The sequence below is a fragment of the Bos javanicus genome, chromosome 21, assembly GCF_032452875.1.
Source record: "Bos javanicus breed banteng chromosome 21, ARS-OSU_banteng_1.0, whole genome shotgun sequence".
In the NCBI taxonomy this organism is placed as follows: Eukaryota; Metazoa; Chordata; class Mammalia; order Artiodactyla; family Bovidae; genus Bos; species Bos javanicus.
This window is the reverse complement of record NC_083888.1, coordinates 18,545,661-18,572,415: the sequence shown is the minus strand read 5'-3', so window position 1 is coordinate 18,572,415 and position 26,755 is coordinate 18,545,661. Positions and strand designations below refer to the sequence as shown.

Below are 26,755 nucleotides of genomic sequence, written 5' to 3'. Positions count from 1 at the left end.
GCTAAACAATAACAACAAAGTCACTGAGTTGTGTCCAACTCTTTTGCGACTCCATGGATTGCAGCCCACCAGGCTCCTGTGTCCATGGGATTTCCCCAGGCAAGAATACAGGAGTGGGTGGCCATTTCCTTCTTCAGGGGGTCTTCCCAACCCAGAGATCAAACCCACTTCTCCTTCATTGGCAAGCAGGCTCTTTACCACTGAGTCACCAGGGAAGCCCTCTACCCAGTCATGCCTCTGTTTGATTTAAAGAACCTCTCGCTGAAAGCATCCACAGGTCAACCAATGACATTTTAGATATTGTTTCCCTTTTGTGAACAAGGTGAAGCTAGAGGCATCCAGGCTTAGCTCTCAGGAATCTGGGCTCTCCTTCCCTTGGTCTTAGTGTTGAAATCTGATTATGCAGTACAGTTACGTTAGTGAAAAATCAGACATGAGTGAGTGGGTGAAGGACATGGAGACATTGTTGATCCAACATGGCAGGACCACCTCGTTGATCCAACATGCCAGGACTGAGTACAGGAAGCTCAGAAATGATGTTTCCCTCTATTCACCCACAGTCCCCAAAAGGATGGGGAAAATCTGTGCATAATTATTTTTTTTTCCAGTTAATTTTCTTTGGAGTATAGTTGCTTTGCCTTGTTATCTTGGTTTCTGCTGTATAGCAAAGTGAATCAGCTGTATGTATGGAAATCTATGGAGAAGTCTTTGGAGGAAATAAATGCCTCTACTTTGGGGTAATATTGACTAGTCAGGTGGCTAATGCTAAATTTAGGAAAGTTGAGACTTGAGCTATAATCTCTTTATGGGGCCTTAGACAAAAACACCAGCATTTTGTACTTCAGTTGGCTTATATATGCAATAGGAAGGTGATTACTCACTTTCTATTTGTGCCTGGAATATTCTGAAACACTGTATAAAGTCTTTGGAGAAAGATGATGACAATTGCCTCTCTTCCAGGCTGCCTATTTCCACCTTCTCAGGCCCCTTGCTGCCTGCCACTCTGTCTATGAACTCCAGGTTACCTCTGCTAGCTACAACTGGGTGCGTGGGTTGTGGGTCTAAAGTTCCTTGGAAATGTTGTGAGCTCCCCTCCTCAGTGAAGCCAGTTCCCTACAAATGAGTTACAAGGGAATAGCAATTGGGAAGGAGCTGTGGTTGACCCATTATAACTTTTTCCAGTGTCAGAAAAACAATGCTGGAGGGTCAGGCAGCATGATGCAGTGAAATGAGCCCAAACTTTGAAGTCAGATAGACCTAAGTCGGCCTACCATTTATTAACCATGTGACCTTGGGCAAATGATGAATCCTTGAGCTTCAATTTCCTCCACTGCATTACGGGGATAACAGGATCTACCCTCAGGGCTGTTGTGATGATTAACTGAGATAAGGAAAATCAAGTGTTCAGAGAGAGCCAGTCCTGCGTTCCTTTCCCTTACATGTGCATTCTCTGCATGGTTCTTCACCAGCATCGTTTTCAGTCACCAAGCGATACCTCCAAGCTATGAATGCTACCAGGCATGCACAAAGTCTTTGGCTCCTGTAAGAGGCTGGGAGGGAATAGAAGCCAGAGAATAAAGCTTATCTTTTGGGAAATGATTCAGGCAGAGGAGCATAGAAGTGAGGAGGGCACGCCTTGTTGGGCAGCCTGCAGGACCCAGCGAGCCCCAGAGATCACAGAGGCGAAGACTGTCAGGAAGCTAGAGGAGGCAGAGAGGGGAGGGACCGGAGGAGCCGGTCCAGGAACAGACAGTTGGTGACTTGTCCTTAGGTATGCTCTTGGGCTCAGCCTATGTTCATTTGGCCTCTGACCCACCCCTGCCAATAAAAATTAAGAAACTGATTTTCTTTTGTTTGCCTCCAAGGACTAAGCTCTTTTTATGAAACAGTAAATGGAATCCCTCTCTGAGCATGGCTGGGTTTTTAATTGTGTTTGCTCTGCTTTCACTTATTCCATTTTATGAGTTCTGCTCCCGGATTTGTTGATGCAAAGCTCTTACCCATCAGGGACACGTCATTGTCTGATTTTTATCAGTAGGAAAAGGCTGAAGTTTTAAAAAAATCATTTCCTTAATCTGAAGGTTGGCTTGTTTGCCTCATTCTGACACATTAAAAAACCATGAGACCCATCCAGGTTTGTTTTCTTATACTTCCCAAGTCAGATTGAGGTAGGGCGGAGTTTTTTTTCAACAGGAGAAGCCATGATCTGGCTGTTTGTGGAACTAGACTAGTTAGAGTTTAATTTGGGGATAAAGAATTGGGAAGAAGCATTTTAAGATGAATCACATCATTGAGGACAATAAACCCATCCTTTGCATAAGGCAATTTTGTAAAGATTTGTCGAGGATGGTGTGAAGCATGCTCACTGTCTGAAGCAAGGGATTAAAGTAACATTGTTAAGTACAAGACGACTTCATTCCTATATGAGTCAGCATGAATCGGGTTATGCTGTAATAACAAACAGCACCTCTGCCAATCTCCATGACTTAAAACAACAAAGCTGTATTTCTCACTTATGCCACATGTGCACCAAGTGTTGGCTGGAGACCTCAACTCTATGTCAGTTTCACTCAGAATGGAGGTTGCCTTGGGCGCTGCCTCATGCTTCAACAATTGCCAAGGAAGGAAAAAGACAATGTAGCAGATCACACACTGTTTTGTTTTTAATTGTGATGTAATTGATGTATGACATTGTATTATTATATTAGTTCCAGGTGCCCAATGTAGTGAGTCAGTTCAGTTCAGTTCAGTTGCTCAGTTGTGTCCGACTCTTTGTGATCCCATGAATCGCAGCACACCAGGCCTCCCTGTCCATCATCAACTCCCTGACTTCACTCAAACTCAGGTCCATTGAATTGGTGATGCCATCCAGCCATCTCATCACCTGTCGTCCCCTTTTCCTCCTGCCCCCAATCCCTCCCAGCATCAGAGTCTTTTCCAATGAGTCAACTCTTCGCATGAGGTGGCCAAAGTACTGGAGTTTCAGCTTCAGCATCATTCCCTCCAAAGAACACCCAGGGCTGATCTCCTTCAGAATGGACTGGTTGGATCTCCTTGCAGTCCAAGGGACTCTCAGGAGTCTTCTCCAGCACCACAGTTCAAAAGCATCAATTCTTCGGTGCTCAACTTTCTTCACAGTCCAACTCTCACATCCATACATGACCACTGGAAAAACCATAGCCTTGACTAGATGGACCTTTGTTGGCAAAGTAATGTCTCTGATTTTCAATATGCTATCTAGGTTGGTCATAACTTTCCTTCCAAGGAGTAAGCGTCTTTTAATTTCATGGCTGCAGTCACCATCTGCAGTGATTTTGGAGCCCCCAAAATAAAGTCTGACACTGTTTCCACTGTTTCCCCATCTATTTCCCATGAAGTGGTGGGACCAGATGCCCTGATCTTCGTTTTCTGAATGTTGAGCTTTAAGCCAACTTTTTCACTCTCCTCTTTCACTTTCATCAAGAGGCTTTTGAGTTCCTCTTCACTTTCTGCCATAAGGTTGGTGTCATCTGCATATCTGAGGTTATTGATATTTCTCCCAGCAATCTTGATAACAGCTTGTGCTTCTTCCAACCCAGAGTTTCTCATGATGTACTCTGCATATAAGTTAAATAAACAGGGTGACAATATACAGCCTTGACGTACTCTTTTTCCTATTTGGAACCAGTCTGTTGTTCAGGTCCAGTTCTAACTGTTGCTTCCTGATCTGCATATAGGTTTCTCAAGAGGCAGATCAGGTGGCCTGGTATTCCCATCTATTTCAGAATTTTCCACAGTTTATTGTGATCCACACAGTCAAAGGCTTTGGCATAGTCAGTAAAGCAGAAATAGATGTTTTTCTGGAACTCTCTTGCTTTTTCCATGATCCAGCGGATGTTGGCAATTTGATCTCTGGTTCCTCTGCCTTTTCTAAAACCAGCTTGAACATCTGGAAGTTCACGGTTCATGTATTGCTGAAGCCTAGCTTGGAGAATTTTGAGCATTACTTTACTAGCATGTGAGATGAATGCAATTGTGTGGTAGTTTGAGCATTCTTTGGCATTGGCTTTCTTTGGGATTGGAATGACCTTTTCCAATCCTGTGGCCACTGCTGAGTTTTCCAAATTTGCTGGCATATTGAGTGTAGCACTTTCACAGCATCATCTTTCAGGATTTGAAATAGCTCCACTGGAATTCCATCACCTCCACTAGCTTTGTTCGTAGTGATGCTTTCTAAGGCCGTACCTATGTATATTGTGAAATGATAACATCCATCACCACACACAGTTAGAAATTTTGTTTCTTGTAATGAGAACTTTTAAGATATACTCTCTTAGCAACTTTCAAATACACAGTACAGTATTGTTAACTGTAGTTACCATGGTGTGCATTATATCCCTGGAACTTCTTTTTGTTTGTTCATTTAATATTTCACATATAAGTGCAATCTTATGGTATTTGTCTTTTTCTGCCTTATTTCACTTAGCATAATGCCCCTAAGGTCCATTCATGTTGCCGCAAACGGCAGGGTTTCCTCCTTTTTAATGGCTAAATAATATTCCATTTGATATTCTTATCAAAACTGCTTGATATATACCAATTCCATTTATGTATGTATGTATATATATGGCTAAGTCATGCCTGACTCTTTTGCAACCCCATGGACTGTAATCCACCAGGCCCCTCGGTCCATGGGATTTTCCAGGCAAGAATACTGAAATGGGTTACTGTTTTCTTCTCCAAGGAAGATACCCGACCCAGGGATCGAACCTATGTCTCCTGCTTTGCAGATGAATTCTTTACCACTGAGCCACCTGGGAAGGTCCATATGCATATATGATTTAACTTTATGCATTCGTCAGTAGATAGGTTGTTTCCATATCTGGTCTATTGTAAGTAATGCTACTCTGAACACGAGGGTGCAGCTATCTCTTTGACATAGTGTTCTCATTTCCTATGGATGTACAGTAGCCCACCCTGACCCTGTATCCATGGGGGATGCATTCTGGAACCCCCATTGGAGACCTGGAAGTGAAGATAGAACCAAACTTTACATGTACTATGTTTTTCCCTATATATACATACCTATGATGAAGTTTGGCCTTTCCAGGTGGCTCAGTGGTAAAGAGTCTGCCTGCAATGCAGGAGACACAGGTTCAATCCCTGGGTTGGGAAAATCCTCTGGAGGAGGAAATGGCAACCCACTCTAGTATTCTTGCCTGGGAAATTCCATGGATAGAGGAGCCTGGTGGGCTACTGTCCATGGGGTCACAAAAGTCAGACATGACTTAGTGACTAAGCAACACAAATGATGAAATTTAATTTATAAATTAGGTGCAGTTAGAGATTGATGGCATTGATAATTGAGGTAGAACAATTATAATAATACACTGTAATAAAAGTTACATGGGTGTGATTTCTCTCTCACAGTATCTTATTATACAAATGTAATGCCTATCCTTCTTAACCTTGCGCTCACCATGCACCGTGGTTATAATTTCTTCAGTTTGAGGTGTGAGAGCAAAACCAGCATTAGTTCCTTTTCCTTCTTCAAAATTTCGGCTATAGAAGATTGGTCCTTACTCTGAATCTTAGCAATCTCAGCTTACAATTTTTTTCTTTCCTTACTAAATGAAGAATTTTTATTCTTTCAATTAAGGGAAGCACTTTACAGCTTCTCTTTGGTGCTAAGTTGTAGCTGACTCTATGACCCCATAGACTGTAGCACACCAGGCTTCCCTGTCCTTCAGTATCTCCTGGAGCTGGCTCAAACTCATGTCCATTGAGTTGGTGATGCCATCCAACTCATCTGTCATCCCCTTATCCTCCTGCCCTCAGTCTTTCCCCAGTATCAGGGTCTTTCCCAATGAGTCGGGTCTTCACATCAGGGGCCAGAGTATTGGAGCTTCAGCTTCAGTATCAGTCTTTCCAATGAATATTAAGGGTTGATTTCCTTTAGGATTGACTGGTTAAAAGTTAATTTTCCCTTCCTTTCCCCACTTGTTATAACCACATCCTTGGGACTCTAGGTCATTCCTTTGGAAATGGGAGATTTCCACTTCCACACATTGACTGGGAAAAGGCCAGAGTGGAGTGTCAATGCTGGGTGTTCTTGGGGCCAAATATCTGAGAATTGTTAATGCTTGTAAGTTAGGGGGTTGGTGGAACAGAAGGGGATTTAAGTGACAAGGATGGGAAACACTGGAGAGCTGATTTCAAGGAGGTCCTCCCCTTGATCCAAAATGGGCAGAACATGTTTCCATGGTAATGCATGACCAGGGTGGCTGCTGCCCTTTCCTCTTTCGGAGTGTGTCATACATGTCCCCCCGCCCCTCACCTTTTGTACTGTGGACCCTGAGTAAGCCGAGGCTTCTGAAGTTTCCGGGATCTTCGAGTCCAGGTGTGGCTTGCAGCCCCCAGCTCCCCTGTGATGGGGGCCCCACCCACCTGGGTCGGCGCTTACTGCACTGCAGGGAAAGTCCCTGTCCTGTTCCCATGGGGTGCCTTTGCTTTCTGCGGGATACTGAGCCCTGCATTGGAATCTACCACTTGTGAAAATCTGAACCATTCTTGGATCTGCTCCCTTATTTTTTCCTGCAGAAGGAACAGGGAGGGGGGAGAGAAAGACTGTTCGGACCATCCTGCTGGGTCGGACACCTGTTGGTGTCATCAAGCTTTCTCTAATTATTCATTGATTCTACTATGGTGTAGTGAAAGATCAAAACCTACCACTGGTGTGATGGAAAGGAAAAAGCACCTATTTGGGAAGAGAATCATGTGATGGGGGGTGTCTGAGCAGACCTGTTTTCCTTCAGGTCTCTTTCAAAAGCTTGAACTTACCAGAAAGACTGTAAGCTGGCTTCTTTCTTTTTGTTTATTAGTGCTGCATACCAAAATAATTGTGTAGTTCGGAATGGATTAGTGACAGCAGAGAGACCCATCGCAGATACTAGACAGTCTGTGTGTGTGTGTGTGTGTGTGTGTGTGTGTTGAGAGCTCAGAACACAGCAAGCTTGACTCCTCCTGACCTGCCTTGGGGCTCAGGAAAGAGAATAAAGCTCCCCAGACAGCTGAGATGTCTCTTGAATTACCCGTCCCTTCTTTATATCTTAATAGATTCTTTTTCTGGGGATATTCAGGTAAGGGGAACTGATTTGTTTCCCAGAGGGACCACAGGTCTGTGGTTTTCCCCATGAAGCAAGTGACAGGGAAATTGGCCAGACTCGGGAAGGGAGATTGTTTCTTAGGGTTGATGCTGGTTGCCTCTATCAAGCGGTTCTCAATCTGGGACAGTTTTGTCACCCCAAGAGGGTATGTGGAAACGTGTTACGTCTTGCGTGGGAAAACTGGCTTTTAAAAACATTTGTGTTTATTTATTTTTGGCTGTGCTGGGTCTTTGCTGTTGCTGCACACAGGCTTTCTCTAGTCGCGGTGAGCAGGGGCTACTCTCTGGTTGAGGTGTGCAGGCTTCCCTTGCAGTGCCTTCTCTCGTTGTGGAGCACAGGAGCTAGAGAATCCTCAGTAGGTGTGGGCACAGGCTTAGTTGCCCCTTGGCACGTGGGATCTTCCCAGATTAGCCATCGAACCCGTGTCCCCTGCATTGACAGGTGGATTCTTAACCACTGGACCACCAGAGAAGTTCTAAGACTGGCTTTTTAAAAACATTAATTTAAACTTCTTTTTTGTTATTTATTTTTAAGAGCAGTTTGAGGTTCATGGCAAAATTGAGGGGAAGGTACAGACAGTTCTGGTATATTCCCTGCCCCTACACATACATGGCCTCCCCTACTAGCATTATCCCCTCCCAGAGTGGTCCCTTCATTACAGTGGATGAACCTGAGACTGGCTTGTCATGCCCAGGTCCAAGGATGCCACATATTCTGCCATACCCAGAACAGCCCTCTCCAAGGAGGACTTACCTTGCTCAGCGCCAGCTGTATCCCTGTGCTGGACTGGGCACAGGCAGGTGGGAGCAAGCTGCAGGCTTCTCTCACATCCTTGGAAGTGATGGGTCTGTGGACTCTTGATTGGTTTGTATTTCAAGGAGTGTGGTTTACGGCCAAGCAGAGGTGAGTAAGCGGGCCTTGAGGATTGAACAGCAGACTGACGGCACTGTGCTATTTCTGATGTGGGTGAAGTTGAGTAAGAATGCACACAGCCTCGGGGAGAGGGGCAGATGATGAATTATCTGTAATCTATCTGGGTGAGTCTAATGAGGTGACACACTCTGGTCCCCATTCTCAAGGTTCAAGAGGGACATCTTTAAAAAAGGGTCTCAGGGACCTGCATCTGAAAGCAGCTGCTCATAAGCAGGAGAATGAATGGAATCGATCAAATGTCCCTTTGAACAAATCCATTTTCTCAGTCTGTACCTTCAAGGAGGCAGCGCTATGGAATGGTACACAGGCTCTGGGGCCAGATCACTGGGTTGAATTCCAGCATCACCACTTCTTCGCTAGTGTGTGTCCTTGGGCACATTACTGCCCTATGCCTCCATGCTCCCATCTATAAAATGGGGAGAAATTGATACCAACCTCACAGAGGCAGTAAAAATAAAGAAGTGAACTTTCCCGAGCCCGATACACGGGAACCATTCAATAATAAAAATGATGAGGAGGATGGTAATTTTTCTAGATTCTCAGCCTACTGTGTGTGTGTGTTAATTGTTTTGGGAACTGACTAGACAGTATGTTGGGCAAATTTTTCTATAGGTTTTTTTTTTCCCCCTAGTCTTTCATCTTTCTCTTCCTCTCTCTGTCTCCCTCCTTTTAATCATATGTTGGATCTCTAGATTGAGTCTTTAGCTTTCAGACCTTTTCTTTCCTATTTACCATCTTCTCCCTTTTTGACTTGTTATATATTCTTCCCCTGTTCTGTGGAAAGTACTCTCATCAAGGCCACCTTCTTATTGTCAAATGCAGTGACTTGATTTCATTTTTCATCTTACATGACCTCTGTATATAGACTGACTGACTTCAAAGACAGTAGCCTTTTCTGATTCTTTTCTACTTTTCTGAGCGTTTCTTCTCATCCTTTTCCAGCCCCCTTTCTTTTGTGTGCATTTTAAGTAGTGGGTCCTCCAGAGCTCTGAAACCTGCTTTATTCTCTCATTTCTTTCTAGTCTTTGTGAGCAACCCCAGCCATCGCTTTCCATGGCTTATTGTGGTTGTTGAATCGCTAAGTTGTGTCCAACCCTTTTGTGGCTCCATGGACAGTAGCCTGCCAGGCTCCTCTGTCCAGGGGATTTCCCAGGCAAGAATACTGGAGTGGGTTACCATTCCCTTCTCCAGGGGCTCTTCCTGACCCAGGGATTGAACCTGCATCTCCTGCATTGGCAGGCGGATTCTTTACCACTAGTGCCACCTGGGAAACCCAACTGCAGAAGGACTCTTCTACCTATGGCTCTTTCCTAAGCCCTTTACAAATTCTAGAATAAATAATGTCAAGAACGTCAATGCTGTTTCAGAGCACAGCCTTCTGAAACATTTTATTGACCACTCCCTTTGTCCATGGACGATGAAAGCTGATTTGAATGTCCAGTGTTCTATTGTCTCCAAACTCTTCCTGACTTGATGCCCTTCCTCCATGTTGCCATAACAACTCATATCCTATAATGCTGAGAACAGAAGGAGCTGAGGTGTGGGGGCCTTCCATTGCTTGGTCTTTGGTGAACTGGATCCCCGGACTCCCCGTTTCTTCCTTTGCCCCTTTGTTTGGCTGAAGCTTCCACTTGCTGTTGCTTCCTAATAAAGGGCAAGGTAAACTTTTCCGTGTCTGCAAATACATCTCTTTTGCCCTTCCATTGGGTGAATACATTTTTAGGTGTAGAATTCTAGGTTGAATATTTGTCCATCAGAATTTTGAAGCAATTTGCTCAGTAAAAGAAACAGTATGAAGTTGTTATGGAGAATTATGCTGTCTTTCTGATTCCAGTTCCTCTGGAAATATGACCTGTCCCACCCTCCTGGGAGCTCTTAGCGTCTTCTCCTTATCCTTATGGTTCTGGCATTTCATAATTTTGTGCCTTGGTCTGTGTGCGTGTCCACTTGTATGCACGCATGCTCTCATTTATGTGATAACCCTGCCACAGACCCTGTGGTCCTTTCTCCCATATCTTCCTCCTCTTTGTAAGCAAGATTTGCTTCTCTGCTTTTTCATCTTCCCAAACGTTGAAATACCTCGTTTCCTTTTGCCTCCCCTCTTCTTCTTTGTGTACCAATATTTATTTAATTCCTTTGTATGTTAACGTGGAGAGGAGGTAGAGACCTGTGCTCTAGCCGTGTTTAACTGGAAATCACTCTGAAGTGTTTCAAAAAAGTTTACAATGTCTTTTCAGGAGCTGGTCTCTTTCTGCAAGGCACGTGATGACTGCGAGAATTTCGGCAACCCCTTCCTGCGACTTTTTCAAGTGGTCTCCAAGCACAGTCAGACATTTGTTACAGATCATAACAAGCCTGTCTGTGCTTACGGAGTGGAATTCAGGGTCCTCAGTTTGCGTTTACCCGTCTTCCATTTAGTTCAGCCTCATTGGTGCTTCACCTTGCTATCTGATGGGAAATATTCTTCCCATAAACTTCAGTAAGATGTAATGGATTTCTGCAGTGGAAATATTGTTCAAGCAGCAAAACCAAATCATGGCAGGCACTTTGTCTTGGGACCATGTGTCTTGCAAAGCAGCCATTTAAAACGCCACTTGTAGAAAGCCACAAACAGTCACAGCTAATTCACTTTACAGGAGTTTTATTTGTAGGTAGGGGAGAATCACACCAGCAAACAGAATCATTGCTTTACCGAGATTGTAGCATTAATTATCTTTGTCAACTTGTGTTCACAGATCACCTTAGGTCCTAGGCTTTTTCTTTGGGGTAGAAAATGGTGGCATTGGGGTTGGTGAAGATGCAAATGGTATTCTTTGAAGTCACTGGGGCAAATATAGTGCTCTCAAGAGTGGGACATGGAACTTCGCTCTGGTGGTCCAGTTGTTAAGAATCCTTCTGCCAATGTGGGGGACACAGGTTTGATCTCTGGCCTGGGAAGATTCCACATGCTGTTGGTGAAGCAAAGCCTGTACACCACAACCACTGAAGCCCATGTGCCTACAGCCTGTGCTCCTCAACAAGAGAAGCCACTGCATTGGGAAGCCTGAGCGCAGCGACTAGAGAGTAGCCCCCGCCTCACCATAGCTAGAGAAAACTGGTGCCCAGCAACAAAGATCCAGCATAGCCAAAAAAAAAAAAAAAACAAAACAGTGGAACTGCTGGCTCAGCAGCACATAGGCTAATAGTGTTCCAGCCTCAGTGTGGTCATTTGTGGAAGCTGGTCCAAGTCAGATGCGAGCCTGCACTGGACTTATGCAAGACAGGATACAAGTCTGTCCTGGGCCAGGGAGGCTTGAGAGCAAATGAAAGTGTTAGCCTCTCATTTGTGTCCAACTCTTTATGACCCCATGGACTGCAGCCCACCACGCTCCTCTATCCATGGAATTCTCCATACAAGAATACTGGAGTAGGTTGCCATTTTCTTCTCCAGGGGATTTTAATCCAGGGATTAAACCTGGCCTCTCGTATTACAGGCAGATTCTTTGTCCAGTGAAAGTTACTTCCTACTCCTGTAGGAATCTGATGGCCATGCTGGAAAGGTTCTTAGCCTCCAGGGACTTAGCTGGACGTGGGACTCCCAAGGAAACTCTTTAAATCTTAATGCCCAAGATACATTCCCAGACCAGCTGAGTCGGAATCTTTGGGGGTGGGACCCAGCATCAGTAGCTTTGTCTATTTTTAAAATATTTATTTATTTATCTGGCTGTGCCAGGTCACTTGGTCTTTAGTTGCAGCTCATGGGATCCAGTTCCCTGCCCAGGGATTGAACTTGTGCCCCCTGCATTGGAAACTCAGAGTATTAGCCCCACTGGACCACCAGGGAAGTCCCCACAGTGACAGCAGCTTTGAAAGCTCTTGAAGAGACAAAGGACGGGGTGCATACTACCACTGGGCCATTTTGTAAATCCTGTTGTTGTTACATAAGTGAATAAATTTAACTTTTAATTATTTTGAACTAATTTAGATGGGAAGAAAGAGGAAATAATCATGTCATTATTTCACTCTTCTTTTGCAGCTGTTTCCGTGGCATGGTGGGGTAGAGTTTTCTCCCTCTCGTGAAAGAGAATTAAGGGGTTATTGTCAATTCAGAATCTAGGGCATTTGGGGAATATCCTTCTAGTGGATTTTACTCCCGTGGAAAATATGATGGGAAAAAATAATGGAAGGGTCCGTGGGCAGGGCTGGGCGCTGGCTGGATGTGACTTCACCCGGGTCCCATGTCTCTCCTGGGGTGTGCAGGTCCCGTGGCTGTCATCAGCGGTGAGGAGGACTCGGCTAGTCCCCTGCATCACATCAACCATGGCATCACCACGCCCTCGTCGCTGGACGCCGGGCCAGATACGGTGGTCATCGGCATGACCCGCATCCCGGTCATTGAGAATCCCCAGTACTTCCGTCAGGGACACAACTGCCACAAGCCAGACACATGTGAGTACCGTGGGAGAATATTGTCCCTCCTGGGGTTGGAGGGGGGCATGGCGATAGACCATGTAGGCGGGGGTTCTGGAACATTCTGGGGTGACCTACCACCTGCTAACTTCCCACTCTCTAAGGGACCCTCCTTCTTTGTCTAAAAACTCAATGAACAGCCTGGTCAAAGGGATGCCACGGGACAGAGGCCCCTGGGTGGAGAGGGCTTGGGGCAGGGGAAGGGGAATCAACCTGGAGGCAGGAGGCCCAGCCCCACCTGGAGAGGGGCTTCCAGTAAGGCAGGGACACAGGCACAGCTGGCTGTATCTGTAGACACCTGGCCTGTGTGTGCAGGAATCTTTGCCCAGACTACTGCCCCCAAGGTCGTCAGGCCCTCCACCCACACCTCCCTCAGATGGGAAGGGAGGGAAGGGTGGCGAGTACCTTTGGAATGGAAACATCTCTCCAGCTGCCCCTCCAGTGCCCCGAAGTGTACGGTCTGAGGATTGGATCATGACCCTGTGCTCGGACCCCTCCCCTCCTCACCGTAGATGTCTCCTTGAGATCAGAGGGATCAGGGCACCTGCTTCCTACTCTCTCTTACCTCCTGGTGGTTTGGGTCCTCCCTTTGCACTTCTGCTGAGTCTGCTAGGGCCTCTCCTGGCCCCTGGAGCCCCGGTGCCTCTGCCCTCCCTCAGGCAGGTGTTCCCTTTGCTGTGTCCCCAGGTTCAAATCTAGGCTCAGTGACCCCATTGCACACCCCTCCACTGCCACTGCTCCTGCTCCCCTAGAATGGTCAGTGATGTCCAGAGATGGAGCCCTGGAGACTGCCTTAGAGCTGGAAGGGACAGAAGAGATGGGTTAGGTTAAGGCCTCATCTGCAGACAGGAAACCCGAGGTTTGGGGAGGCTGGGAGTCCCCCTTCCCCTGCCCACAGGCTTCTACCAGTCTGTTCGCTTCATCCGGTCAGCTGGTCCAGGTCAGTGCAGGGAGAAATGCCCCTGGCCTTGCTCTCCCCCGGTGGAGCTGTCTATATTTGGGATGCACTCTTTGCAGTTCACAGAACTCTTGCTGCTCCCACTAGTCCGTCTGATAGCAGAGCAGGCATTCGGCCACCTCATCCACCTTCGCTTCTGTTTTTCCTGCTCTGTTTTTAGTGAGAGGATTGCCACCATGGGAGGGACTGAGCTTGAATCAGGACAAGGTCATCATTTGCCTCCCAACCTTGAGAGTCCTCTAGAATCTGTCTCAGTGTTTGTCACACTCCCCCATCAGTACCAGTTAGAGGAAGGATACTTGGGTTCTAGACCAGGGCTGGGCAAGGGAAGAAAGATACCTGTGTTTCAGATAAACAGTGGGGAAGACCGTGTCAAGAATGGTTCTACTCTGACTTTAAAGCTCTTGCCTCAGATCAGGATCATCCTCGACTGACCTGGGTGTGGCCATGAGGAAAGTCCTTCTGTGATGCTAGCGTGAGTCCGAGCTTAGTCTGGGGTTGGCTTTGCTGAGTTTTCTAGAGTGATGTTGGTACTTGAATAGAGGCTTGGCACTGCTGTGTTGAATGTGCAACTGGTTCTCCTTATTTCGAGTATTCTATAAAATCGCCAACAACATGAAATTAGCGAACCCTGGACCATTGTTCCTGGGGAAATCCAGAGTCAGGTTCCTTGTGAACCTCTGGTCACAACCTTTTTATCAGCTGATCAAGACGTAACCTGTATTGCGCGTGCTTCTGTTTAAGGACACTTTAATACATAGTATTGATTCATTAACATTGAGCTTATAGTGGCCGACAGCACCGTGACTCAGGCCTGGACCAAGCTTATCAAACACACCTGTTTTCTCCATACGGCACATCACAGTGTTCACACTCATAGAAACACTAGACCTTGCTTCAGCACTCTGCTCGGGGGCTGCTTTAAACAGCGAACTCGCCCGCAGAAAGCACAAATATGCAATGAAAGCGGCATTGAATAAACCACGAGAAGGACACTCGTTACAGCACAAGAGCCACAACAAGAGGCAGAGAGCATGGCTTTTTCGCGTTAATTAGGGACGTGCGTGTGGGGGTGACTCAAACTTGTCACCACTCCTTGGATGTTTGTGAATAACTGTGAAAGCACCGTGCCTGTGGGTTTATGGGGTTACACATCAATTGTAGCAAGTAGATGAGTTCGTGAAGGCAGAACCCAGGAAAAATGAGGATGGGTTGTGTTCCTGTTAGTGGGAGCTCTGGGTCTCAGGGTAGAGGAGGGTCACGTGGCTCCTGATCCCACAGCGGGTGACTTGGTGTCCACACGGGGAGAATCTGACGTGTGGGAAGGCGGCTCCTTCTGGGTTGTTGGAGTAAGTGGGTGCCACGGAGAGACCCGTGGGGTCTGAATGTCCTTTGAGGTCAGGACCCGGCCCCCAGCCAAGGAGCTGTCGCCCTAGGAACTGATGCAGCGGAGAAGCGTCCCCGGAGCTCCTGCGTCTGTGACTCAAAGTAGGCAGCCTCTCTATGGTTCTCACGGCATTTCTCTGTATAAACGACGAGGTCAGCAGAGACAGCGGGGAAGCAGGTTTAGCGACAAGACTTGAGGGAGCAGAGAACAAATAAGACCTCACAGGGTAGACTCCCTCGCTGACTCCAGATCCTCCAAACCCTCCGATATTTAGGGGAGATGCCCTTTTCAGGGAAGCAACACATTGTGCCCTGTCAATAGACAGCAGGCGGCTCCTAATTGTTTTCAGAAAACACGTGTGGCAGGACAAACAATGTACAGGAGCCTTGTAACGGGATTTGGTTAATCCTCCTCTGTGAATCTGTGGCTGACTCACACAGTCGGGGAGGGGAGCACCCGGCCCTCTCCTCACTGAGGTTTACGGGCTGGGAAACAGCAGGTCTCTGATTACAAAGCCTTCATCAGTCAAAGGCAAGGGACTCCAAGACACATCCCCGTGTTCGAGGAGACACCATCATAAATAATTAAAACCACATGCGCCTGGGCGGATAAATAACAGCGGGCGTTTACGATGCTGCAGACGGGGCTGGGGTCACTCCTTTGGGGGTGATGGCAAGGAGCAGGGGATTAAGCAAAAAGAAATGCTCATATCTCAGGGCCCCCCCAGGGGGGCCTCTCCTGTCTGATTCTCTTCCTCATCTCATTTAGCAATGTGGACTGTGGGAAGACATCATAGGGACACAGCTACCTGACTTCAAGCTTCATTTCCGCAAGTCCCCCGGTGATGGATTTAGCACAAAAATGCTTTTCTTTTCTTTACACACGTGTTTATCATAATCGGGGGGGGACTTCTCCAGCTGGAGTGATGAAGATGCTGCTCTTCTTCCTGCTTCTCACTGTCTTCAATCCGGGCCATAGAGTTTTTCATGGCGTGTCAGAGCTGCTAGGATGTTTAGGGATCACCCATTACCATTCGTTATCAGATGCTCACAGCCTCTCACCTGTGTCCCCGAGCGTGCTGCATATGGCATTGTCTTTATTTGGAATGTACTCGGCCTTTCCAGGGATTCTGGAAGAGCTGAATAAAGGTGCTCCTACTCAGGACTGGATACAGAATCTGCAGTCTAGTGAGGCCTGCCTCATATTTATTTTATTTAAAGCCCCCTGATGCTCAAAAGCATCAGGAAACCGGTCTGCCTCCTTTGTCACCCAGCTGATTTGGCGCTAGGTCCTTCTGAAGAAAACAGAGAAGGAAATGGCAACCCACTCCAGTAATCTTGCCTGGAGAATCCCTTGGACAGTGGAGCTCGGCAGGCTCTCATGGGGTCGCAAAGAGTCAGACATGACTGAAGTGACTTAGCACACTCACCTTGTGAATAAGACACCAAGGGGCGGGTCTAGATGGCTCAATGGGGAGAGCTTTCAAGCTCTTTGTACCCACACTGGGCAATCGGTGACTTCTGTTGCCCTTGTGACAGCTCTGGGCTGCAGTCATGGTGCCTGTACTGAGTTGGACTGTGGGCAGCTATGTTAGGATCACACTCTGGCTTGTTCCCATCGGCTGATTGGGAGGCTCCTTGGCTCTGCTGAAGGCCCTGGGGTTCTCTGCTCCTCCCCTTTTCCTGAACCTATTCTCAGAAGACAGCTGTGCCTCTTGGTTGAGAGAGCAGGGGCCAGCTGGGGTTGCTAACCCCCGTCACGCTTCGTTTCCTGCCCTCTGTGCCCAGGCCAGGCTGTGTGCCTTTATTCCCAGGTTGTTTCTGTCTCAGAGGAAACCGTCCCCCATCTTCCCAGCATCTGTGCTCCCACCTCTCCATCCCTCTGCCCCGCCTGGCGGGCCTGCAGTCAGGGACTCTCCCTGACCCTGGTCCTTGTAGACACCGTCTCCTTCTGCTCGGCCCTGCACCTCTTGATGTTCCCTGACGCATAGCTCCATTTCCCCAGGAATCTCTGAATCCTCCACACCCTCCATCTCTTGGTAAAACTCGAGCATATTCCTTTGGGGTCTCTCCTCTTCGTTAGCATCATCGTCATTCACAGAGTGCTGATTTTTCTCCTTTTCATCTAGTCAATAAATATTCATGGAGGGTTTGTGTCAGGCCTTCTTTTCGGCTCTGGAAACAATGGAGGAAAAGGCATGTGTGGTCCCTACCCTCAGGGGCTCACTGCCACCGGGGCTGGTGTCCAAGACACAGGATGGCACACTCTGTTCCCCCTGGGGCCTTGTGAAGGCTTCACCTTGCTCCTTTCTGCTGATGACTCGCCAGCCTTTACCCCTGAACACTTCTTTCCAGGTCTCCCTCCAACCGCATGCTTCCAACTCTTAGCATAGTGTAATTCCTGCTTCAAATGCCCGTCTCCTCTCCTCACGTCTTCCCCATCCCTCTTCTTCCTTCCTGCACCTATTCATCACTCAACCACTGGCTCATTTCCAACCTCCCGTGAGACCTTCCTGGGCCCATGCTATTGCAACATGATCTTTCCCTCCTGGGAAAGGAGAAGCCATGCACAATAGTCCTGCATGACTTTAAGTCAAATCTTCCGTCATCATGTTACTCCTCAAAGATGTGGGTACTGTCTCCCAAACCCAGCTTTGAACTTACTCCAAAGGATGTAGCTCTTCTGTGTCATCAGTCTTCGTTTTCTCTGGAAACATAGCATGGAACTAGGGTCAGAGAAGATACCAACCAAGCGCTACATGATGCTTGGTGAGTATGTCTTCATTCCAGGATGCAGGCTGCTATCACAGACCGAGAGAGAGGTCATTGATGGGCATTGGCAGCCTCCTCTGGACCAAGCCTTGGGCTGGCCTTTCCCTTTTTTATCTCATGCAGTCTTTCACCCACTCTCTAAGGGTGAGGCTGCTGTACTCATTTTCTCGATAAAGAACCTGAGGCTCAGTGAACTTAAGGGACTTGTTGTAGCTCATACAGCTGTTAAGTGAGAGCCTGAGATTAGAAGCCAGACCTACTAACTCCAAGATCCGTCCTTTCTCTATCAGATCACATTGCCTGGGAGTACAGTGGTCCACAAGCATTCATTCTCCACTTCTTGGGCTCAAGGAAGCTGGCTTTTGAGGAATGCTGTTTTTTTGGAGGCCCGCTTTTCTCCCTGTTTCCAGGATAAGGACAGCTCTCTGGGAAGAACCTTGGCTGTGGCTCCCTGCAGTCATGAAGCTGGGCCAGCCTTGGTCTGGCTGTTGGTACTTATCCCTCTTTCTGAGTTCTCCCCCAACTCAAGTTCCCAAAGGACCATGGTGGCCTTTGGTAATACTTGGCCCTGGGGTCAAGTCAGTTTTTAATCTCTTTAAAATGTTTTTAGAGCATGTTTAGGGTTTATAGAAAAATTAAACAGGAAGTGAAAAAAGTTCCATCTATGCCCCAGCGCTTCCCTCACCAAAATCTCCCCCATTACTAACATCTGGCATTAGTATGGTAACATTTGTTACAATCAAAATACAAATATTGCTACATTATCATTAACTAAACCATCGTTTTCTGCAAGGTTCACTCTCTGCATTGTACACAATTCTGTGGATTTTACAAGAGCGTCCTGTCATGTATCCACCATTTAATGGTGTATTCACCATTGTATGTAATTGTACCACATACAGTAGGCTCACTGCCCTAAAACTCTCTTGTGGTCCATGATTCATCTCCCCTCCTAAACCTCTGGCAACCACTAATCTTTTTTTACAGTCTTCATAGTTTTGCCTTTTCTAGAATGTCATTATAGTTGGGATCATACAGTATGTAGCCTTTTCAGATTGACTTCTTTCACTTAGCCCGGTACATTTTAGGTTCTTTTATGTCTTTTTGTGGCCTGATTGCTTACTTCTTTTTTTTTTTTAATCACTGAATGCTTCTTCATCTTATGGCTGTAACAGTTCATCTATTTAGCTACTGAAGGACATTGTATTAGTTTCTAAGGGCTGCTGTAACTAAGTGGCACAAACTGGGTGCTTTCAAACAATAGAGATGTGTCATCTCATGCTTCTAGAGCTGAAAGTCTAAAATCAAGGTCTCAGAGAACTCTGCTCCCTCTGCAACCTGGAGAGGACTCTTTCTCCCCTCTTCCTAGCTTTTGGTGGTTTGCTGGTATCCCTTGGCTTACAGCCACATCACTCCAGTGCTCTGTCCTCCCGTGGCATCCTCCCTGTGTGTCTGTCTTCACAAGGCTGTCTTCTGATAAGAACACCAGCCATATTAGATTAATGGTCCATCCTATCCCAGTATGACCTCATCTTGACTTGACTCATTATACCTGCAATGATCCTGTTTCCAAATCAGGTCACATTCTAAGGTATTGGGGGTTGGGAATTCAACATATTTTGGGGGCGGGGGGGATGATGGTGAGGGACACAATTCAACCCATTCAACCCACAGTAAATATCTTGGTTGCTTCCTAGTTTGGGCAGTTATGAATAAAGCTGCTATAAACATTTGTGTACAGGTTTTGCATGGACATAAGTTTTCCACTCACTTGCATAAATACCTTGGTGCATGATTTCTGGATCATATGGTAAGAGGGTGTTTAACTTTGTAAGAAATGGTCAAACTGTCTTCCAAGTGGCTGTACCAAGGCAAGTTGCTGATGCTACTGCTGCTAAGTTGCTTCAGTCATGTCCAACTCCGTGCGACCCCAGAGACGGCAGCCCACCAGGCTCCCCCATCCCTGGGATTCTCCAGGCAAGAACACTGGAGTGGGTTGCCATTTCCTTCTCTAATGCGTGAAAGTGAAGTCACTCAGTCGTGTCCGACTCCTAGCGACCCCATGGACTGCAGCCTACCAGGCTCCTCCGTCCATGGGATTTGCCAGGCAAGAGTACTGGAGTGGGTTGCCATTGTCTTCTCCAACCAAGGCAAGTTAGGTTCTGTTGACGCCTTTGGACTTGTCAGTGTATACCTGCCTGTTTTTTGTGCTTTCTGGAGTGGTCTGTGTATGTGTGTGTAGACACACGTGTGTGCATCTATTTATCTTCTCTCTACCCTAAACTGTACCAGCAATGAATGATTGTAGAATTCTCATTGAATAGTTGCTTAACCTATATATAGTGAGCATACTTCATTTCCAACTTGTCATTCGCCTGAGGCCAGTTGCTACCTTGACTACAGAACTGGTCTCTTGACTTCCTGATCAGTGTGCTTACGCAGTTACAGTGTCTCAAAAGCAGTTTGTCAAGGGCTTACCTCGTGGCTCAGTGGCAAAAAATCTGCCTGCCAATGCAGGAGATACGGATTCAATCCCTGTTCTGGGGTGATCCCCGCTGCCACAGAGCAACTAAGCCTGTGCACTAGCAACTACCGAGCTTGTGCTCTGCAACAAAAGAAGCCACTGCAGTGAGAAGGCTGCACCACAGCTCAAGAGTGGCCCCCACTCACTGCAACTAGAGAGAAGCCGAAGCAGCAATGAAGACCCAGCACAGCCAAGAATAAATGAAAAAAAATTTTTTTAAAGATGTCCACTTGAATCAGATGACTGTCAAATTTCTTGGGGGGAAAAAAAGTAGTTTGCCCCAGTGATTTCTCCATGGTGCCCACCTGGAATGCCTGGTGACCCTCACCTCTTCAGGCATCCAAATCCTTTGTTTTTGGTTTCTCTGCTACTGCTGCTACTGCTGCTGCTAAGTCACTCAGTCGTGTCCGACTCCACGTGACCCCATAGACGGCAGCCCACCAGGCTCCCCGTCCCTGGGATTCTCCAGACAAGAACACTGAAGTGGGTTGCCATCTCCTTCTCCAATGCATGAAAGTGAAAAGTGAAAGTGAAGTCTCTCAGTCGTGTCCAACTCTTAGCGACCCCATGGACTGCAGCCCACCAGGCTCCTCCCAGCTTTGCTAATTCCTTTTCTTTGCCCACGTGTCATTTTCAAGCTGGTCCTGGCCTTCCGGCCTCCCTTTCAGGCCTTCAGGACTCGATTTTCCACCTGAGTCTCTGCCCTTTGAACCATAGGCATGCATTCAGCCTTCAGCCCCTCCTGGCTAGTCGCCTCTACTTCCTGCTTCCCTGGGCTTGTCACTCAGCCTCCCTGGCTGACCTGGCAGCTCTGCTCGGGGTCCTCCTCACAGCCTGTCTCTCTCACTGGGCTGTCGATACCCCATCTATGTTGGGTCCCTCCAATCCCCTTTTCTCCTTCATTCCTCAGCCAGTCAACAAACATCCATTGAGCTTTTATTAAGTGTTGGGTTCTCCAACGTGGGGGCTTCCCTGGTGGCTCAGTGGTAAAGAATTGCCTGGAATTCTGGAGACCTGGGTTCGATCTCTGGTCTGGGAAGATCCCCTGGAGGAGGGCACAGTAACCCACTCACTCCAGTATTCTTGCCTGGAGAATCCCATGGACAGAGGAGCCTGGTGTGCTACAGTCCATGAGGTCGCACAGAGCCAGACGACTTAGTGACTAAACAACAATTGTGACATGGGCCCTGGCGCAGGGCGAAGGACCCACCCTTCCTTGCCTCTCTTCGGCTGCACTGCAGCTCTTCAGAAGTCCTGTCCTCACTCTCTTTCCTCAGGGCAATTGCTTAATGCAGCCCCCCCCACCAGCCTATAAGGTGAGGACATTCAGAAAGATGATCAAAGCTGTGAACGATGTCCCTTTAACTGGGACCCATGGTTCCTTCATCAAGACTGAACATATGGCTTGTCTCTTCCTCCTCTTCTGGACTGATCAGCCTTGTCTTTTCTGGAAAAGGAACTGATTTCCCGGCTGCAGTGGGGAGCACGGAGCCTGTGAACGTAATGCAGTATTGATAGTGCATTGGCGTGATACAGATTTCTGTCCCTTCTCTGCTAACACACCTTGCTTAGCGCAGGGTAATGATGGGTGTTTATTGCCAGCCACTTACCTCAGCGTCATGGACTTATAGATGAAATACAGAGAATGGGCTCCTTTGTCTGGAAGGACCCCACCCCAGAACTTGGAGCAGAGACGGCAGCCGCAGCTGCTCCTACTGAAAAATATAGCTTTCTAGGTTTTTCTCTAGCAGAAGCCCTGATGGACTTGCCTGGAAGGAAGGGTGTCTGGTTACAGGGCTGGGCTAGGAGCTTCTCCTCTGGGAGTGGAGCTGAAAAGAGGGGGCTGACTTATGGGGAAAGCGGGGGATGAGGGACTGTTGCTTGCTCCCTCTCATTGGTTTAGGAGGGAGGCTTAGCTCAATGTGGCTTGCAGAGAATAGGACCAACGTGGGGGTGGGCCGTTCTGATGCACCTGCTTGTTGGATCTTAACCATCCCCGTTAAGGGAGCTATAGGTTGTAAAGGTAACAGTGATGTTTTGCCTTAGCCTTCGTCACCAGTTAGGTATCTCCAGGCCCTGTTTGCCAGGCAGTCTCTCATATAACATTTTAACTGAACATAAATTAGGATTGTTCCCTTGGATTTTTCTTCAATCCTATTTTCAAATCCATTTAGAATAAGTAGCAGAGTCCCGAGAAGGCTGTGATGCCAAGTTTGGCGAGCCCAAGGAGGTAAGGAGTGCTCATATACCTTGCATGTGCTAAGTTGCTCAGTCTGACTCTGCAACCCCATGGACTATAGCCTGCCAGGCTCCTCTGTCCATGGGATTCTCCAGGCAGGAATATTGCAGTGGGTTGCCATGCCCTCCTCCAGGGGATCTTCCCAATCCAGGGATTGAACCCGCATCTCCTGCATTGGCAGGCAGTTTCTTTACTGCTTGTGCCACTTGGGAAGCCTGCTGAGACATATTATCTGTTTCCTTTCTTTCTAGAAAGAGCTAGATGATTCCAAAATGGATTATCTTGGGAACTAAGGCAGTTAAGTCCTGGACCCATATGCTTGAACTTGTCCTGAGAGTTTCAGTCAGATGAACCTCTGTTGGATACTGATTCCCAAATCACTTATATCTAGGTGAAATCTAAGCTTGTCACTTTGCCATTTCCCCCTTTTTATCCCAAGAAGAAAAAAAAAAATCACATGATTTCATTTCCCCCAGAGTACCTGAAAATGCTAAGACATTCTTGAGCATGTACTTCGGAGCTGTAACCAACTAGACAGACCATGGTCCATCTCCCTGAGCTAAGACAACCTGCCTTCCTGTTGAATCTCATGACTTCATCTCTTTTGTGCTCCACCGCCATAATCACATACGCAAAGTTTAGTAGCTTCATGCAGTTATGCTAATTAAGTAATTAGGTTTAATTATGCTCACTGTAAATACACGGTAATTGGCTTTAAAAAAAGTACTTCAGGGATAAGCATGTGCTGCCTGGTGGAGGAGGAGGTGAAGAATGATAAGACCCGCCAGCCAGCCTGGATCATGTTATTTTGTGGGGGACTTGCACCCAGGGGAAGGTGCACCCAACAACTGAAATTGAATGAGATGTGGAGTGGGTCCTTCACTTCCTGTCCACAGCCCTGAGCGTAGAAGGACGACTTGTCTTCTTGGCATGTCTTGGCCTCAGTGGGAGGCCAAGAACTTCCCTCCAGAGATGTTCTCCAGCTCCAGCTTTCCCAGAGCGTTTATGCTTTTTTTTTTCTCCTTTCAACTGGATTTGAACATCTAAGTTAGATGGGAGTGTTTTAATCATTTAGAACCAGCTGAAAAATCTACACAGGGGTCAGATAGGAATCAAAAGTTGAGCTTTATTGCTAGACTTATGGAAGTTGCTTAGGCATAAAGCCAAGATGGTCTTCTTAATGCCTCTCCGAAATCTTTTTTAAACAATCTATTCATTTGGCTGTATCAGGTCTCCTTATGTCACATGGGATCTTTCGCTATGGTGAGTGGGCTCAGTTGGGGTGTATGGGCTTAGTTGCCCCGGGGCATGTGGGATCTTGGTTCCCTGACTGGGGATTGAACCTTCCTCCCCTGCATTGCAAGGTGGATTCTCAACAAGTGGACCACCCAGGGAAGTCCCTCTTCCAAATCTTGGACTTGGAATGTACAGACAGGAGTTGGGTCTGCAGAGCAGCTGTTGTCTGCCTGGTTGCATGGAGGGTCATGGTCTGTCTCATCTTTTGCAAGTCAGAAAGCTTAGGAGCTCCTTGGAAAACCATGCAGGCAGAGAGAGTCTCCCTTGTCTGCACTGGCCCCACCTGGAAGAGAATATGATGGCAGATGACGGACTCTGCCCACCTCACCCATCGGGTACATCTCTCACTTCTTGCAGGGTGGGGGGCCAGGTACACATGTTGAGGGAAGAGCTGCTGGTTACTTCCTGTGTTTTCAAGGAGATGGAAATTCCTATTTTATGGGCAGAGGCTAAACAAGGAAAAAGAAAAAAAGACACCTCCCCTCCCACCACCATCCTGGGAGACAGCAGAGGTTCTGTTGCTAGCGGTGTTCTCTATTAGTGTTCTCTTTCCAGAAGCCCTTTCCAGGAGAAGATGGCCATCATCTCCATTTCCTCTGAATGAGCACATGAGTCATACCCCTGATGGGAGATGGGCCAAAGAGCTGGGAAGTTCTTCCCGTTGTGCTATATGCTTGTGTGTTATTTGTTCAGTCATGTCTGACTCTTTGCGACCTCATGAACTGTAACCTGCCAGGCTCCTCTGTCCATGGAATTCTCCAGGCAAGAACACTGGAGTGGGTTGCCATTTCCTTCTCCTGCAGATCTTCCTGATTCAGGGATCCAACCTGGGTCTCCTGCACTGCAGGCAGATTCTTTACCATCTGAGCCACAGGGAAGCCTGCTACATTCTTAATGGTCAATAATTAAAAACCCAAGTTCTACCCACTCTTAGCCAAGAAGCCTGGCATCCAAGTGCCCTTCTGTATTCTCCCCGGCTGCTTTATTTTTAAGATATTTATTTATTTGGCTTCCCTGGGCCTTAATTGCTGCACGAGGGGTCTTTACTTATGGCCTGTGAACTCTTAGTTGCAGCATGTGGGATCTAGTTCCCTGATCAGGGATCGAACCCAGGTCCCCTGTTTTGGGAGTGTGCAGTCTTAGCCACTGGGCCACCAGGGAAATTCCCCCAGCTACCTTTAATGCAGGACTTCCCAAATGGTGCTCTAGGCACTTTTAAGGAAAAAGAAAAATCCATGTCAAATAAATTTGGGAAAGTCTGGAGCACATGCCTTTTTTGTTTTGCTGTGGGATTCTGAGAGCTTCTATTGGTGTAGGTCATTGCAGTTTTGCCAGAACATTTCCCATGTTTTTGGGTCACCGAACTTGATTTTGGGGATACACTTGTTAACATCTCTCTGTGGACACAGATGTTCATTGGATTGCATTCCAGGCTGTTCTGGGCGTCTAGGGTTCTGTTTTTGCCTCCCCAGCAGACGTGGGAACTCACGTCACGTGGGAACTCACTGTGCCCAGATGAGCCTGAACCTGTTTGGCACATGCTCCATCCTGTTTCTTCCTGAGCCTCTGGGAGGGACAGGAAGTGGCCGAGTTCCATGGGAGTGCCCAGAGTTGGGGTGGTGACACGCATCAGGATTTCTGGCAGAGCACTGAATACCCTTCATGCAAGCAGATCTGAGGTCTTTCTCACTTGTTCTCTGCCTAGAAGCTCTTGCAGGTGCCTTTAGCACTTTTAAAGCCCCTAGATCTGGAGATGCTGGTCATGGCCAAATTTTCACTGCATTCCTTGTTTCCAGGCAGATCTGGAACTTCAGGGAGTCGTCTCCAAGGAGAAATGTACAATCCAAGATGCAAATGCCATCCTCCCACCCCACCCCTGAGCCGCTGTTTCCAAACCATTGTATGAAAGGTCAAAGCATCTCTGAATTTCACAAAGGGGCCACCTTTTCATCAGAAGAGAAAGTGGCCCTGGACTCTGGTCCCAGCCTACTAGCTCAGCAACCAGGAGACTGTGGGCAGGGCATCCACCTTCTCTAAACCTGACATAAGAAAATGAGATAAGAAAACTTGATAATGAAAATGAAAACCACCCAAAGTGGTATTTTTTGGGATGACGTGGCATGAGCATTTGAAAAGGCTCTGTCACTTCGCCTAAGTGGCATATACATGGCCATCTTTGCCTTGACAACAATATTTTTACAACAGATCGTTACAATTCCTGCCTCAAATATGCTGTTCAGGGAAACCAGCTTGATGGTGTCAAAAATAGAGGTTGCCAAGGCTTAAAGTTATTTCTGAAAAGATAAGGATCTCTCCCTCCAATGAAATATCCCCCCCACCAACTCTAAGAAAAAGCAGTTTATCACCCAGATCCGAAGCCACAGAGATGCTCTTAGAGTCAGGACTGTAATATGTTGGTTGTCAGGAAATGATCGATGTAGATGAGCAGAGGGCTTAGACCAATTTCCTTTTGGGTTAATGAGACTGAAAAGCTCTGGGCTCAACCAGGGGATGGCAGAGAGATTCATGGTAAGATTTTTGTGTTTGTTTTGTATTCTCTGCTTGCCCCACCTCCCTTGTCAGCAAACATTATTTTGTTGAAACTACAGTACCCCTGAACCCCTATATACCTGCCCAAGTGCATCACTTATGTTATTATATATCTGTGCCCATGTGGTACTTGTTATACAGTTAGAGTTCTAATGCCTGGTTGCTTAAGTGACACAGCCCCTTCATTCTTTCTCAGCAGACCTCTACATAGGACTTTCAGACATAAATGTACATGTTTATAGGTCTTGTTTATGTTCGTGCATGTATCTCATGTTTTGGACACTGATCATTGTCAGTTCACATCTTTTGGCTATAAGTAACAGGCAATCCTGACCCACTTGGGCTTAAACAAGAAGGCAATTTGCAACCACATAACTCAAGCAAATAGGTAGGAAAGGCTCCTGGTGAAAAACATTAGGACTCTAATCCAGCTTTCCTGAGATTTTCTTGCCTCTGCCCTTCTGCATTTGGCTTTACCACCAGTGGCTTTCCTCTTGATAACA

At 47.1% G+C, this 26,755-nt stretch overlaps 1 protein-coding gene across 13 annotated transcripts in view; it reads left to right on the top strand.

The window, feature by feature from the left end:
- Positions 1-26,755, top strand: part of NTRK3 (neurotrophic receptor tyrosine kinase 3) — a 421,771-nt gene that overhangs the window by 241,147 nt on the left and 153,869 nt on the right. For all 13 annotated transcript variants that reach the window (XM_061394344.1, XM_061394343.1, XM_061394345.1 and 10 more), the window contains one exon: positions 12,318-12,506. In XM_061394344.1, coding sequence (XP_061250328.1) covers positions 12,318-12,506 — 189 coding nt within the window. The remainder of the gene's footprint in view (positions 1-12,317; positions 12,507-26,755) is intronic.